This window comes from Oenanthe melanoleuca, chromosome 28 (genome assembly GCF_029582105.1).
Source record: "Oenanthe melanoleuca isolate GR-GAL-2019-014 chromosome 28, OMel1.0, whole genome shotgun sequence".
Taxonomy (NCBI): domain Eukaryota; kingdom Metazoa; phylum Chordata; class Aves; order Passeriformes; family Muscicapidae; genus Oenanthe; species Oenanthe melanoleuca.
Genome location: NC_079361.1, coordinates 3,359,576 through 3,373,734, shown reverse-complemented (window position 1 = coordinate 3,373,734; position 14,159 = coordinate 3,359,576). Strand labels below are relative to the sequence as shown.

At 66.7% G+C, this 14,159-nt stretch overlaps 3 protein-coding genes across 3 annotated transcripts in view; 1 reads left to right on the top strand and 2 right to left on the bottom strand.

The window, feature by feature from the left end:
* Positions 1-1,414: 1,414 nt before the first annotated feature.
* ATP5F1D (ATP synthase F1 subunit delta) lies at positions 1,415-4,370 on the bottom strand. The gene is made up of 5 exons (XM_056512439.1): positions 4,156-4,370; positions 3,297-3,450; positions 2,851-2,939; positions 2,282-2,410; positions 1,415-1,538 (listed from the first exon to the last, which is right to left on the bottom strand). Exons 1-4 carry the CDS (start codon positions 4,288-4,290, stop codon positions 2,288-2,290), a joined length of 501 nt encoding a protein of 166 aa, XP_056368414.1. The 5' UTR covers positions 4,291-4,370; the 3' UTR covers positions 1,415-1,538; positions 2,282-2,287.
* A 57-nt stretch (positions 4,371-4,427) lies between these two features.
* On the top strand, positions 4,428-12,574 carry CBARP (CACN subunit beta associated regulatory protein). The gene is made up of 10 exons (XM_056512431.1): positions 4,428-5,117; positions 7,173-7,244; positions 7,791-7,936; positions 8,024-8,085; positions 8,390-8,555; positions 8,623-8,797; positions 8,978-9,130; positions 9,447-9,654; positions 9,770-9,953; positions 10,265-12,574. Exons 2-10 carry the CDS (start codon positions 7,197-7,199, stop codon positions 11,442-11,444), a joined length of 2,322 nt encoding a protein of 773 aa, XP_056368406.1. The 5' UTR covers positions 4,428-5,117; positions 7,173-7,196; the 3' UTR covers positions 11,445-12,574.
* Positions 12,248-14,159, bottom strand: part of STK11 (serine/threonine kinase 11) — a 32,652-nt gene continuing 30,740 nt past the window's right edge. The window contains exon 10 of the mRNA XM_056512434.1: positions 12,248-13,601. The gene's annotated coding sequence lies outside the window, so the exon portion shown is untranslated. The remainder of the gene's footprint in view (positions 13,602-14,159) is intronic.

Sequence of the window (14,159 nt, the reverse complement as noted above, 5' to 3'; positions counted from 1 at the left end):
CTCTTCCATTAGATGAAAAACCCAAGGCAGCCACCTTCCGTCAGCGCGGCTGCGTGTGCCGGGGGAGGCTCACGCAGCCGAAATAGCAGCTGGGGACACAGAGGGGCAGCGGGAGAGGGAAGGGAGCCGGCCGGCCCCAGTAATTCCCAAGATGTTTTAATTAGCACAGCTCTGACTCTGAAGCTTTGCTCATGCTCGGTGCAAAGTGTGACCTTTAAGGGAAAAAAAAAAAAAAAAAAAAAAAAAAAAAAAAAAAAAAGGAATGAGAGGGGAAGGGGAAAAGGCACTGGAGCAAGCTCAGGAGCTGGAAGTCGGCTGAGCTTCAAATAGGCTCCGCGTCAGGCACTCGGAGGCTTTTAATAAGCCACAGAGTGAGAAATTTAACACCACGGGCTCTATTTTTGATCACTTGTGAAGGGGGGGGAGAGAAAGACAGAGTGAGCGAGAGGAGGGGGAGGAGGTGGCGGTGAGAAGAGGAGGCAGCCAAGATTACATCCTGGGTGGCAGCGCTGAAAATAGCCGTGCCCTGCTCCGGGAGCCGCGCGGGGCCCGCGGGAGGCCAGCGCTGACCTCACAGGCAGCCAACGCACCTTCCCCGGCTGGAACACTGCAGGGAAAAGGGGATTAGAGCCACGCAGAGGAAGGGATGGAAGCTCTGCACAGCAGTGGAAACCCGAAATCCCTCTGGGAAGGCGTAGGAGGGTGGCACGGAGCGAGGGGCCCGGCAGCAGCTGGTGCTGCAGGACACACAGCCCGGGTGCCTGGCACAGGCAGAGCCGTCCCTCGCCCAGACCTGCCCCTTCCCAGAGAGCCCTTCCTGCTTCCCTGGGCTGTGAGGAGCCCTGAGGAACCCCAGGTGTTCTCAGAGAGGGGTGCACCCAGCAAGGACCAAGCTCAGCAGAGCAGCTCCAGCCATCCTCAGAATGAACAGAAGCAGGAAAGATTCCCACCATGCACAGCATCTGCTTCCCTCTCCACACCAAGCCCATCTGCAGGAGCAGGGGAAGTGCCACTGGCAGCAGCAGGGTGGGGCAGAGCCCAGCAGCTGCTGTCCAGCTGTGGGAAGCACGGTGCTGTGCCAGCGTGGATTCCTGCAGGCTGTAGCCAGGAGGCTGAGGAAGAGCCAGTGCTGGGGCAGGGAGCTGGCACAGGACAGCTCTGGAACAGAGCTGTGCTCCTCCTGTGCTGCTGAAATCCTGCTGTCCAAGTGGTTACTGGAGATGGAGGTGGCTGGAGCACAGGGAGGGGATTATAAACCTCCCAGGGGTGAGTGTTCCCTGGGCATGCCCAGCCAAACCCCAGGGCAGTGCTGGTGACCCATTCCCAGGGTGACTCTGCCTTGGGGCAGGAGCTGGGAATTGCTCCTGGCTCCAGCTGCAATTGCTGCCTGGGAAGAAGGCAAGGTGCCACAAGAGGGGGTCACATTTCCTTTTAATTGATCAGAACCATTTCTCCACCTCCATTTGTCCCGTTCCATCTGTACATCCTGGGGAGCAGAACAGGGACAGGCTGGGAGTTCTGCATCCACTGTGGGATTCCTGCAAAACACAAAGTGGAGTTGGGTTAGCATGGGGTGGGCTCGGCTGGGCCAAGGATCCCAAGCCCAAGGCTTGGCCCCACTCTAGCTGCTCAACTGCTGAGAATAAACATGAGCCACCAGCTCTCTAGGACCAAAGAGCACCCGGACCAGAGATCAGGGGCTGAGCCTTTGGAGGCTGTCAGTGACTCACAGCCCTGCACAGCACACGCTGCTGCAGTTCCCAGCTGCCAGCACGTGGGAAGGGAAGGGATAAGGCACAGTCTGTGCAGGGCAGAGCAAAAAGAGGCCACAAGGTAAGAGCCTGGCCTCACCTCCCCTGAGGCTGAAGCTGTTTGTCTTTAGTGGGAGCACATGGGGCAGAGATCACATGCTGCTCTCCCTGTGGGGCCCAGCATCTCCCCTCTGCCCCTGAGTTGACCCCAGGTATGGCCAGTCCCAGTAGGGCCAGCGAGGCCCCAGCAGTAACCACAGCTCCCAGTCTGTCCCAGCACTACCCTTGTCAGGGCTGAACTCCAGTGTCACAGCTGGGCTGGACCCCAGAGTGTCAGGGTTGGACCCCAGAGTGCTACAGCCCAGCCCCAGGTTGGCTCTGAGCTGAGGACCCCCAGGAGCCCCCCAGAGCTGAAGCCTGACCCTGGCAAGGGACAGCTGTGGTCACTGCTCCCCAAATGCAAGGCAGATCCCCTTGCCCACCCCAGCAGGCCATAGAGCAGGTCTGGATTCTCAGCAGGTGAACCTCACCTGGATTTACTCCAGAGCCTTTACCAGGGCTTCATTAGCTTCTACTTTAATCTGAGCTTCTGCTTTAGCAGCTTCATCGGACGCTGCTGCCATCTCTGACACAGCTTTCTCCAGGTTGGATTTAGCAGTCTGGACAGGAGGGCACAAAGAATGTGTGTCATTGGGAGACACTGCAGGAGAGGAGACTGTCCTTCCCTCCCTCCCTCCCCTGCAGCCATTGGTCCTTCATATGGATGCCAAGGACCCACTGACTTGGGAGCCCCACAGAGCTACAGACACAGCTGTGCTGGCCCCAGACACCTTATCAGCAGGGAAAAGCTGTTCTGGAGGTGAGGACAAGGTCAGTGTCTGTCCAAGGAGTGGGAAACAGTACGGAGATTTACGACTGCAGAGCTCCCTCTCTCCAAAGAGAAGCCCCAAACCTCTAATCCCAAAATGTAGTGGGGGTGCAGGCACAACGCTGGGTTCTGGGCACAGGAAGCTCCAAAGACAAGGACCCCAGAGCAGAGAACGGGGGCAAATCCCCACCAGGGAGGGAGCCCAGGGCTGTGAAATCTCTGGGTACTCACAGCCAGGTCCAGCATGTCCATGGTCACTGCCTCCTCTGCCAGCACCTGCACCGAGGAGTCGGCGTGGACAGTGACAGAGCCGCTGCTCACTGCGAGGCACAACGTGGGCTGGGTCAGCCAGGGCTGCCAGAGTGGCTCAGCCCTGGCATCCCCACCATCCTTTCCCAAAACAAACCCTCAGCCCCCTCCTGTCACATTTCCAGCATTCAGGGATTCAGCTGCCACCCCAAAGCAAGCTGGAGCAGCAGCAGCTGCTCCTACAGAGCCTGGGCAGAACCAAGACCTGACCCAGCCCATGGCACCCAGAGCAGCTTCCAGCAGGCTGGGAAAGCTGAAATCCCTGGAAGTGCACCAGGCCACACCTGGATGGGCAGAGCCTTGTGAAAGTGCCAAGAACACCATCCCCACGCACACCTTTCCTCCCCAACTCCTCCTGCCTCGCTCACCAAAGTACTTGGTGGCCGTGCCATCCTCGGCGTGGACTGTGACAACGCCCGGCCGCAGCACCTGCAGCGTGGGGACGTGGGATGCCAGGATGCCAAAGGAGCCGGTCAGCGTGGGCACATCCACCTGCTTCACATTGGCACCGTCATAAAACACCTGGATGAAGAGGGCAAAGGGGCAAAGTCACCATGGATGGAGGCATGGAGAGCCCAGGGAAGAGCCCGTCCCGAGGGAGCAGCCCAGCTCCCAGCTCCTGGCAGGTTCAGCACGCCCAGCTGTGCCCAGGACAGGCTGCACCTGCACAGGGTGGGAGCTCCAGAGCAGAGCTCCTGGCAGAGGCAGCGGGGAAGCGTTCCCAGCTCCCAGGGGCACGGCAGGGAGGCGGCACATGGAGACACAGAGTCGGGAGTGGGCGAGAGGCGCCGGCACAGCCTGGGAAGCGCGTGGGGAGCCCTGAGCTGCCGTCCCCGCCGCGGCCCACGCTGCCGGGCTGTCCCTGTCGCCAGCGCCAGCCCGCCCTGCCCCGGGGCCAGCGGCGGCCCCGCTGGGGGCGGACGGGCCGTGTCCCGCTGCGGGCCTGGCGGGCACAGCGGGGCCGGGAGCGCTGGACCGGCCTCAGGCACGGCCCGGCACCCGCGACGGGGAGCGAGCGGCTGGGGCAGGCGGGCAAGGCCCGAGGTCAGGGCCAAGGTCAGCCCGGTGACAGCGCTGTGACAGCCCCGGGAAGCGCAGAGCCCCCGGGAACGGGCAGCCCCGCGGGGCCGGCAGCACCGGCCGCGTCCCGCCCGCCCCCGGCCCTCAGGACAGACACCGGGCGGGGCGGATGCGGGGGCGCAGGGACTGGGGCCGGGGCGGGCGTACCTGGGTGGGTGAGGCGAAGGTGAAGGCCATGGCAACGGGGCCGCCGGCGGGATCGGCATAGCCGCGGGCGGGGGGCGGCGGCAGCGCGGGACGGGCGAGGCGGAGGAGGCGGCGGGCGCAGAACATCGCGGCCATGGCGGCGGCGGCGGCGGCGCGGTGCAGGCCGGGACGGCACAGGACCACAGCTCCCGGCGCGCCCCACGCGCCGCCCCGCGCAGGAAAAGCGTCACGGCGCACCGCCTGGCCTTATGGGAGTTGTAGTCTCTCCCGCCGAGCTGCCGAGCGCCGTGGCGCTGGGCGGGGGGGCTCCGCTCCGCCTCCGCACCGGGGAACCGCCGCACCTCCGGCCCCCGGTCCGGCCGTGCCCCGGCGGCTCGGGGGCTGCGGGGCAGGGATGGAGACAGGGAGGTGAGACAGGGATGCAGGCAGGGGCACAGGCAGGGGTGGAGCAGGCAGGGATGCAGACAGGGATGCAGGCAGGGATATGCAAGAAGCACTGGTGCAGGCAGGGATGCAGGTAAGGGTGATGCAGGCAGGACTGGTGCAGGCAGGTGTGAGGGCAGGGATGGAGGCAGGGCTGGTGCAGGCAGGGATGCAGGCAGGGATGCAAGCAGGAGTGCAGTCAGGGCTGGAGCAGGCAGCGCTGTAGTCACGGCTGGGCAGACAGGTGCAGTCAGGGCTGGGCAGACAGGAATAAAAACAGAGGTACAGGCAGAGGTGCAGGCAGGGGCACGGGGAGAGCGAAGGCAGGAGTTAGGGGCAGGACTGTGGGGCAGGCAGGGGAGCAGGGGGTCCGGGCGGGACAGGCAGGGCTGGTGCAGGCAGGGCTGGGGCTGGGGCAGCCCCTGTCCCCACGTGACGCCCGCGCCGCGCGGGGGCGGCTCCGGTTCATTCATAAATCCCGGGGCCGCCCCGCCGCACCGAGCGCAGCGGCGGCGATGGAGCCCCGGTCTCGGTTGTAGGTGAGTGTCTGGCTCCGCCGCCTCGCGACAGCCCCTATCGCGACACAGGGAGCCGGCCCGGCCGAGGGGAGACCATCACGCCCTGCCGCGCGTGGAGGTCCCGGTGGCTCCTGCCTCGCTGTCACCAGCCCTGTCATCAGCTCTGCCTGCATCCCTTATCCGTGACCCACATCCCTGCCCGCATCCCTCATCGCGCATCCTACACCCGTGTCTCCATCCCTGCCCCACATTCCTGCCTGCATCCCGCATCCCTGCCTGCATCCCGCATCCCTGCCTCCATCCCATCCCCGCCCCACATCCCTGACTGCATCCCCGTCACCGGGCGCGGGGCTGCAGTCACAGGGGCCAGAGCGGGTCCCCCCCACGCCCCCAGCCCAGCCGCGGTCCAGCCGGACCCCGTGGATCTCACACACGCGTGGGGCGCAGCCCCGGCCCGCCCCCCGCACCCCTTCCCACGTGCGGAGGCGCGGCACCAGCGGGGTCCCCCGAGCCCCCGCCCCGGGCACTGGCGGCGACCCAGGGTCCCGCCCCGTGTCCCCCTCGGGGGGGACAGCCCGGGGACCGGCCCCCTCCTCCAGACAATGGCCGTCCTGTTCCTGTCGGGTCGCCATGGAGACGGGATTCCTCCATGATGGGGAACAGGAGGGACATTCTTCCTGCTCCCCCCGGCCCCCCGCTCCCCCCGGCTCGGGCCTGAGGGTGCCCCACAGGGATCCCGCCCGTGGGGCGCCCCATCCCCTCGCCCGGAGTCCCCCCATGTGGTCGGAAGCGGGGCCGCCCACACCCCCTTACCCTTTCTTGGGGGTCGCAGGATTGGTCTCCTCATCTCGTGCTGCATCCCACCAGCTTGGAGATGCCCGAGGGCCGGTGTGGGCAGCGGGTTCTCCTCCTCAGGATGCCCCCAACACCCCAATGTCCTTCCAAGGGGTTGGTACCCCGACCTGTGACAGTGCTGCCCTCAGCCACCACCGTCCCTCAGCTGCGACACGGCCACCCCTGCGCTGTCCCCACGAGTGACAGTCCCCACCCCTTCACGGGCTCCATTCACATTTTTCACTGACCTAATTTTGAGCGGCTTCCAAGTGCCCACCCCTGCCCGCTCCGGGGGTCCCCGACACAGCATCACCCACCCAGCTCAGGCTCAGCCCCTTCAGCAGCCTGGGGACACACGGAGGGGACACACGGAGGGGACACACGGGAGCTGGAGCTCGGCAGCCCCCGGGAAGGGCCGGATAAGCGGGAGGGCGACGAGGTCCCCGCCGGGTCCCCAAAGGCCGCAGGGCCGGCAGCGCGGAGGGGAGTGGGACCCCTGCCCCGGCGGCTCTGGGCGCTCCGGAGCCCGGCCCGGCCCCCCCGGTGTCCCCCCCGCGCGGACAGCCCGGTGACGGAGCCGCTCTCGGGATGACTCACGAGCGTCACCCGTCGTGCTCCGGCGACACCCACGCCACGAGCTGCGGGGCGGCCACCTGCCCCCCGTCCCTGCCGGGAGCCCCCGGCGCGGCTCCCCCCGAGCTTCCGCGGGCAGGGGGGTCCCCCGGCGGCGGGGCTGGGGCTGCGTTCGGCCCCCGGGGACGGCAGCGCGGTGTCACCCCGGACCCGGAGCAGGGACTTCATCCTCCGGGCCGGCTCTGGCCACCAGCACCAGCCACCGTTTGGGGGCTCCGGCCCCAGCCGCGTGTGGGGACCGTGGGGGCTGTGCCCACGCGAGTCTTGGGGCTGGCCGCGGGGGGCGGCTGTGCCCGGCGGGGGTGAGGGGCTCCCTGGGGAGGGGCGGCGGTTCTGCCCCCTCCTCTCCATCCCTCCATCCGTCCATCCCTGCTTCGCTCCTGACCACACCCTCCATCCCTTCATCCTTCCCCTGAGCACACCCTCCCTTCATCCCTCCATCCCGGTCCCTCCCTCCATCTCTCCATCCCGGTCCCTCCCTCCCGGTCCCTCCCGGCAGCTCCGCACCGCGGTGCCGGGCAGGGGCCGGGCAGGAGCCGCCGCCGCCGCTCCCCCCGGCCCGGCCCCGCCGTCCCGGCCGGTGCCTCCCTCTGTCTCCCCCCGCCCCAGGACACGCTCGGGCCGGGACAGACCATGAGCGATGACCCAACACCCTGGGACAACGCGACCGAGAGCGCCACGGTGAGTCCTGCCTGTCTCTGCCGCCCCTCCCCACGCCGCCAGCCTCGGGGTCCCGCGGGAGGGGGATGCATGTTGGGAGCCGTGGGGTTCTCGTGGCTGCCGTGGGGTTTGCGGTCTCCGCTCGGCTGGGGACGGCAGCAGCCCCGCTGTCACCCCCTGCTCTGCCAGTGCTGGGTGACAGCTCTCAGTGCCCTGGGATGCTCTGGGCGCTGGGGGTCCAGGGGCCTGGGGGCTGCTGCCGGATCAGCCTCTCTCCCCCGGGCAGGGGAACCAGCACCGACCCCCGCGGGGGGCAGGGTTGGGGGTCCTGTCGCTGTCCCCATCCCCAACCCCTTTCCCTCTCCTGCTCGGCGCGGGGGCTGCGGGCGGCTCAGCCCCCCCGGCTGCCGTTGCCTTGGTGCAGGCAGGGCCCGGGGGCGGCGGGGGGTGGGGGGGCGCGGCGGCTCTGGGGAGCAGCGCTGGCGTCAGCGCGGCGGGGGCAGGTTTGGGGTGGGCCAGGGTCTCCCCCAGCGCGTCCCCGCGGCTCAGCTCCTCGGCCCCGGGCAGGCGGTGCCCGGCGAGGTGTCCCCTCAGGATGGGTACGTGCTGCTCCTCGCCCTGCTCTCCATCTTCATCGGGGGCACTCTGGTCCTGCTCTCGGGCATCCTGATCATCTGCCGCCGCTGCTGCGAGGCCGACCGCCGGCACTCCAGGTGGGCAAGGGGTGACGTCGCTGTGCCCGGGGTGTGTGGCACCGCGAGGAGGGTCGGGGGGCGCCTCTGACCCTGCTCCCCCCGCAGAGCCAGCGATGACCCCGAGAAAACCAACACCACTTACCTGGATGACTCGCAGCAGGCGCAGGGTGAGTGACCCGAGTGCTGCGCTGACCCACCCCCAGCTGCATCCCAGGTTCCAGGGAGGGGTTGGGGCAGATCCTGGGCCCTCCCCTGCCAAGGTGCAGCCCCCGGCCCCGCTGCAGTGACCACCACACACCCCCTGTGCCCTCCGTTGTCCATCCCTGGCTGTGGAGCGGGACTGGCTGCCGGGAGCAGGGAATTCCGGGCTGGCATTGAGGCCATGAGTGCATCAAGTTTGCCAAGCCTCAGCTGGGGAAGCTGGGGCGCACCACGGTGGGGGGAGCTGGTTGCTGACCCCCTTCTCTGCAGATATCACCGGCAAAGCAGAGGACCCCGAGTGCCTGTCGTCCTCCAGCTACCGGGATGCGGAGAGCGAGCGCTTCCTGTCCTCCAGCTCCTCCACTGCCCGGCGCGTCTCCTTCAACGAGGCAGCGCTCTTTGAACAGGGCAAGAAGACCCAGGAGAAGGGGAGGAGGTGAAGCTCTGGGCTGAGCGGGGGGAAGGGGGTTGGGGCTGCCGCTCCTGACCCAGCTGTCCCACAGGTACACACTGACAGAGGGGGACTTCCACCACCTGAAGAACGCCCGCCTGACCCACCTGCACCTCCCGCCTCCTGCCCTCAAGATCGTCACCATCCACGAGTGCGAGTCCAGCGAGAACAGCCTGGCCATGACCCCCCGCCTGCCCCCGCCCAAGCCTGGTCTCGCCATCTTCCAGGTGAGCCCCCAGCGCCCGAGGGGCAGGTGGGACATCCTGCAGCACCGCAGGGAGGCACCGCTGGGCCCAGGGCCGGAGTTGAGGGCATTGCTGGAAGTAGAGACAGGAGGTCCTGGGGTGTAGGGGCCCCTCCTGGTCCCCACCCTTGTGCAGACCCCCTGAGCGTGCTCTGCCTTGCAGCCCCCCGCGGGGGCCCTGCCCCGGCCAGTGCTCCCCAGCCATGCCGTGGGCCCCAGCTCTGCCCTGCCCGGGGACACCTACAACTCCACGGTGGACACCAGCTTCACAGAGGCCAGCCCGTCTGCCTCCTCCGACTCCGGGGAGGGGCCCTCGGTGAGTGCAGGGGCAGGGACTGGGCCGGGGAAGGGGCTCCCAGCCTGCACAGCCCCAAGGGTCCTGTCCTGCTTCCTCCCTCCTCGCCCAGATCCCATCCCAGCCCCCCTGCTCCGTGCCAGGGCTCAGGGAGAGATGCGGGCATCCAGCTAGAAACAGGCTCTGCCCCCCCGCCTCGTCCCTGCCCCGGGGGACTTTTGTGCATCTGCTGCAGCCCGGCTCTGCTGAGCGGACAAAGGAGCCGAGAGGGATGCGGGGGGGCTGGGGGGGCATGCTTGGGTCCGAGCGAGCACTCACGGCCCCCCCGGACCCCCAGTTCACAGCAGCACCCAGGAGTGGGAAGGCGGCTGGGACGGGCAGTGCCGGCCCCGGGGAGCCCCCCCCGACCCCCCCCCAGGGCACCGTCCTGCAGTTCTTCACCCGCCTGCGTCGCCACGCCAGCCTGGACGGGGCCAGCCCCTACTTCAGGATCAAGAAGTGGAAGCTGGAGAGCACCCAGCGGGCGTCCAGCCTGGACACCAGAGGTGGGGGGGTCAGCGAGGGGCCCCGCGGGGCCGCGCAGGGTGCTGGACATGTGTGGGTGGGGGGCTGGGGGTGCCCGTTGGGTTTGTTCCCCCAGCCCTGCCCTGCGCCCCCCAGGGTCCCCCAAGCGTCGGCAGTTCCAGAGGCAGCGGGCGGCCAGCGAGAGCATGGACCAGGAGGACCGGGACCCCCACCAGACCGACATCATCCAGTACATTGCCCACACGGACGACGTGTCCTTCCACCCCGCGGGGGGCCCCTTCCTGCCCTCCCCCGCCAGCCCCCCACCCTCTCTCGGCAGGTATTTTTCAGTAGATAAGAGGGGACGGGGATGGGTGAGCCGGGCACCGGGACGGCACCGAGGGACCCCGCGCTGCCCTGGGCATGGGGGGCTCCCACCTCTGCGCCTCTGGTGGGGCAACCGGGTCTGGGACGAAGGGTCTGGCGATGGGGAGGTTGGCTTGGGGCATGGGCACGGTGGTGGGGACAGCATGGAGGAGCGGGTGGCACCATGGCACTGCTGTGGACCCGCAGCGGCCAGGCTGCACATCCCAGCGCGCTGCCCGCGGGCTCTGGCCGCTCCCTGACGTGACACCGGGGTGCTGCCCGCAGGCTAGAGCCAGGCGAGGGGGGCGCGGGCAGCCCCGGCGAGCCCGGCGTGCCCGAGCAGCCCAGCGCCTACCACGACATCTGGAGCCTGCGCGCCTCGCTGGAGCTGTACGCGGCCTCCGAGCGCAGCAACGACCAGGACTCGGTGCGCAGCGACGGCGGCGACAGCGTCTCCTCCGCCAGCGGCGTGCCCCCCTGCCCCTCCCCTTCCCTGGACGAGGCTGAAGGCCCCGAGGAGAAGTTCTGGGGTCGGCCCAAGGCGGAGGAGTCGGAGTCCGGCACACGCAAGCTGCTGCAGATGGACAGTGGCTACGCCTCCATCGAGGCGCCCAGCCGGGGGGGCGAGGAGGGTCCCCCCAAGGACCAGACGGCCTCCGAGAAGCGCATTTGCTTCACCAGCGCCGGACGGAAAGGAACCATCTTCGAGAGCTTCGAGGGCCGGGAGCCGGAGGAGGAGGATGAAGATGAGGACGAGGAGGAGGGGGGGAGCACGACCCTGGGCGCAGCGGGTGGGGGACACCTCCGTCCCCACAGCCCCCTGGCCTGGTCCCCGTACGGGCAGATGTTCCCGGGGCGGGAGGGGCTGCCCCGGCGGGACTACAGCATCGACGAGAAGACGGACGCGCTGTTCAACGCCTTCGTGCGCCACGACCCCCAGTTCGACGAGTCCCCGCTGCGGGGCAAGCACCGCTCCCGCACCCACCTGCGCAAGCAGTGGCAGCACACGAAGCAGTTCAGCGACCCCGGCGTGCGGTACCCGGCGCTGGAGCGGCACCGGACGCCCCTGCGCCGCGGCGACAGCGCCAACTACCCGCTGGACTCCCGGTTCCACAGCCCCCTGCCCCGCATCGTCAGCGCCGGCGACGAGGAGGCGGCCGAGGCGGCCGAGGGGGTCCCGCCTGCCCCGGCGCTGCCCGACCCCGAGATCCAGGTGATCGTGGAGGAGCCCGGAGAGGCAGCTCCCGAGCCCAGGGCTGGCTCCGAGCCCCCTGAGGACGATGACTGCCCCGGCCCCGGGAGGTGCTTGGGGCTGGGCTCCGGCTCGGAGCTGATGGACAAGATCGCCGGCGGGCTGGAGGAGCGGCTCTATGGGCACCTGAGGAAAGCGGCGGAGAGAGAGACCCCCGAGTGCGCGGTGGCCGTGGCGGCCAGTGATGCCCCCCCCGACCACGGCACGGTCTAGGGCCGGTGTGACGGGGAGAGACCCCGGCACAGGGGGGCTCGGCCCCCACCAGGGTTCGGGGCTCCATCCCCTCCTGCTGCCGGCGCGGGGTGCCCGGTGCGGGAAGGGGGTCCCGACCCAGACCAGGAGGGCACGTGGGGGCCCCTGACTGTACCCCCACAACGGGGGGGGTCCGGTAGCGTGGGGTGGCCGAGCCCCCCGGCTCCCGGGAGCGAGGGCCCGGGCTGGGGGAGCCCCGAGGGTCGGGGCGCGGAGGAGAAGCCGAGCTTTGGCCGGGGGTCAGCGCTGAGGGACTTTGCTGAAGCCCCCACCCCGCTGAGCCCCCGTGGCACCTCCGCCCTCCCCTCTCTCCGTGGTTTTACAAGCAATAAGCCTCTCGTCCGGCCGGGAATGTCCCCGCCAGGAAGGGGCCGGAGCTGGGTGTCCCCGCTCCGGGGGATGCTGCGGTGCCACCCTGGCCAGGGGGTAATTTGGGGAGGGGGGAGTCACCTCCTCAATGCCAAACCTCCCCCCAAAGATCTGCAGGGAGCCTGGGATCTAAACTGGAAGCAGGAGGCCTGGGCCAGGGGGGATTCTTGAGGGGCTTAAGCACCTCCTGGGGAGCCCCAGAGTGGCAGCCTAAGGGCTGGGGGGGCAGGATCGGCCCCGGGGACCCCAAAAATGCCCCCCGGAGGGGTGGGGGCTGCCCGGTGCGTGCCCCTGGTGCTGCCCCCCGGCCCAGGGTTCAGGGTGGGAGCAGAGCGGGGCATCCCCAGCGTGGGCTGTGGGTGGTCCCCAGAGCCCCCCACCACCCCCGGAGCTCAAGGATATTTATTGATTTTTACAGAGGCGGCTGCTGCTCCGCGGGGGGCGGGGGTGGGGTGTTCGCTTTTTATTGGGTTTTTATTTGTGTTTCAAAGGATGGGTGAAAAAGAGAAAAAAAAATAAAAGAAACTGCCCCAGCCCAGCCGTGGCTGTGGCACCTGGGACTCGGCAGCCGGGGGGGGAACAGGCAGGGCCCCCCCAAACCCCCATTGCATGCGAGTAGAGGCCGGGTTGCCCCTTCCCTCTGCGCAGGCTCTGCCCAAAGCCCTCCCTCCATCACCTCTGCGTTTTTAAGTCTATAAACAAAGAAGAAAAACCAAAACCAACTAACTGTGATGTCTCTGAGCTCTTTTCTTACCTTCTGCCCCCCCGGGACGGTGCCTGCTGTGGAGTGGGGGGTCTGGGCCTGGCATTGCCCCACAAGTGTAGGGTTTGCCCAGGGGACAAACCTCCGAAAGGAAAAGGAAGAGGAGGGGCTGGTCGTATCCCCGACCCTGCCAGCTGCAGGAGGAAGCACATGAAACCCACCTGCTGTTTTCACTTTATTTTTCTTTAAAAAAGGAAAAAAAAAAAAAAAGAAAAGAAAAAGGGGAAAAAAAGAAAAAAAAAAAAAAGCCAAAAAAAGCCAAGTTGGCTGCCAGTGCCCCGATCCCTTCAGAGCCCAGATTCTTCCCAAGCTCTGAGCCCTTCCTGGGCCCTGTTCCCTTCCGAGCCCCTCCGAGCCCCCGTGCAGCATGCAGGTGTAATAGAGTTCTGCTTTGTCTTAATACCTGTTTTGTTTTTTTTTTTTTTTTTCCTCATCTGGTTTATTTTAACACATCACGATGTGTAGGAATCTCTAAATATACCGCAAATATAAACAAAACCCAAAAAAAAAAAAAAAAAAAAAAAAAAAAAAAAAAAAAAAAAAAAAGAAGAAGAGGAAAATATATAATATATAACAGTAGTCTAAAACATAAAGTGCACGGCAATGGCTTTGCACGACTCTACATGGCCGGGGGGGCCCGGCAGGGGGGAGGGGGAAGGTCCCATCCCCCCTGACCCCCCATCCCACCCTTCCCATCGCAAAATTGAAAACAGAATCAGTGTCTTGATTGGCAAAGAGTGATTGGGGGGAGGGGGGCAGCGTCCTGGCAGCTGCAGAGTTCAGATTCCAGGTGTCCGGCGGGGAAGGTCCGGCCGCTGCAGCTCGGTGTCCTGGCGCTGGCCGGAGCAGGGGGTGCAGGGAGGGAAGGGGGGCTCCTTGGTTGGTTTCCTCTGGTTTCCTTTTGGATTGCAAGCACAGTCCAGTCCCAGGAGAGAGGCAGAGCTGGGGTGAGGAGGGGGACGCAGGCTGGCCCAGGCCTGGGGATGCTGTGGGGAGAACAGAGAGAAGGGGGTTAGGGAAGGCAGGGGGTGCCCAGTTTGGGCTACTGGCTCTGCTCCTGCCCTGCACCCTGCTCTGGAGCTCCCTCTGACACCCTGGCATCCCTGTGCTGTCCCTGGAAGGTTTTGGGGGCTCCCACAGAACATGGTCCCTCAGCCAGGTGAGCCCAGACCTGCCCAAAGCAAAACCCCGAGGAGAAAACGGTGCCAAGGAATGTCATGTATGCCAAGGAGGGAAGCACTGCCTTCCTTCCAAAGGTTTCTAGGCTAAGGGGGGGGAGTGACCCAGCCCTGGTGGAGCTTCTCCTTCCAGGTATCTGAGCAGGAAGGGGCAGGAGGAGCAGCAGGTCCGGGGAGCCCCATCCCAGGCTCCGGCTGCACTGACTCCCCGCAGGTGACTCACTGCCCCCATGAATTAAAGATGGAGCTGCCACGGGCCTCTGACAGCTGCAGGGGGAGGATCCGGCTTTTATTTCGGGCTTTTTTCACACCACAAAGCTGGTCGTGATCCAGGAGATAACAGAGCTCAGCCCCAGCAGCGCCGTG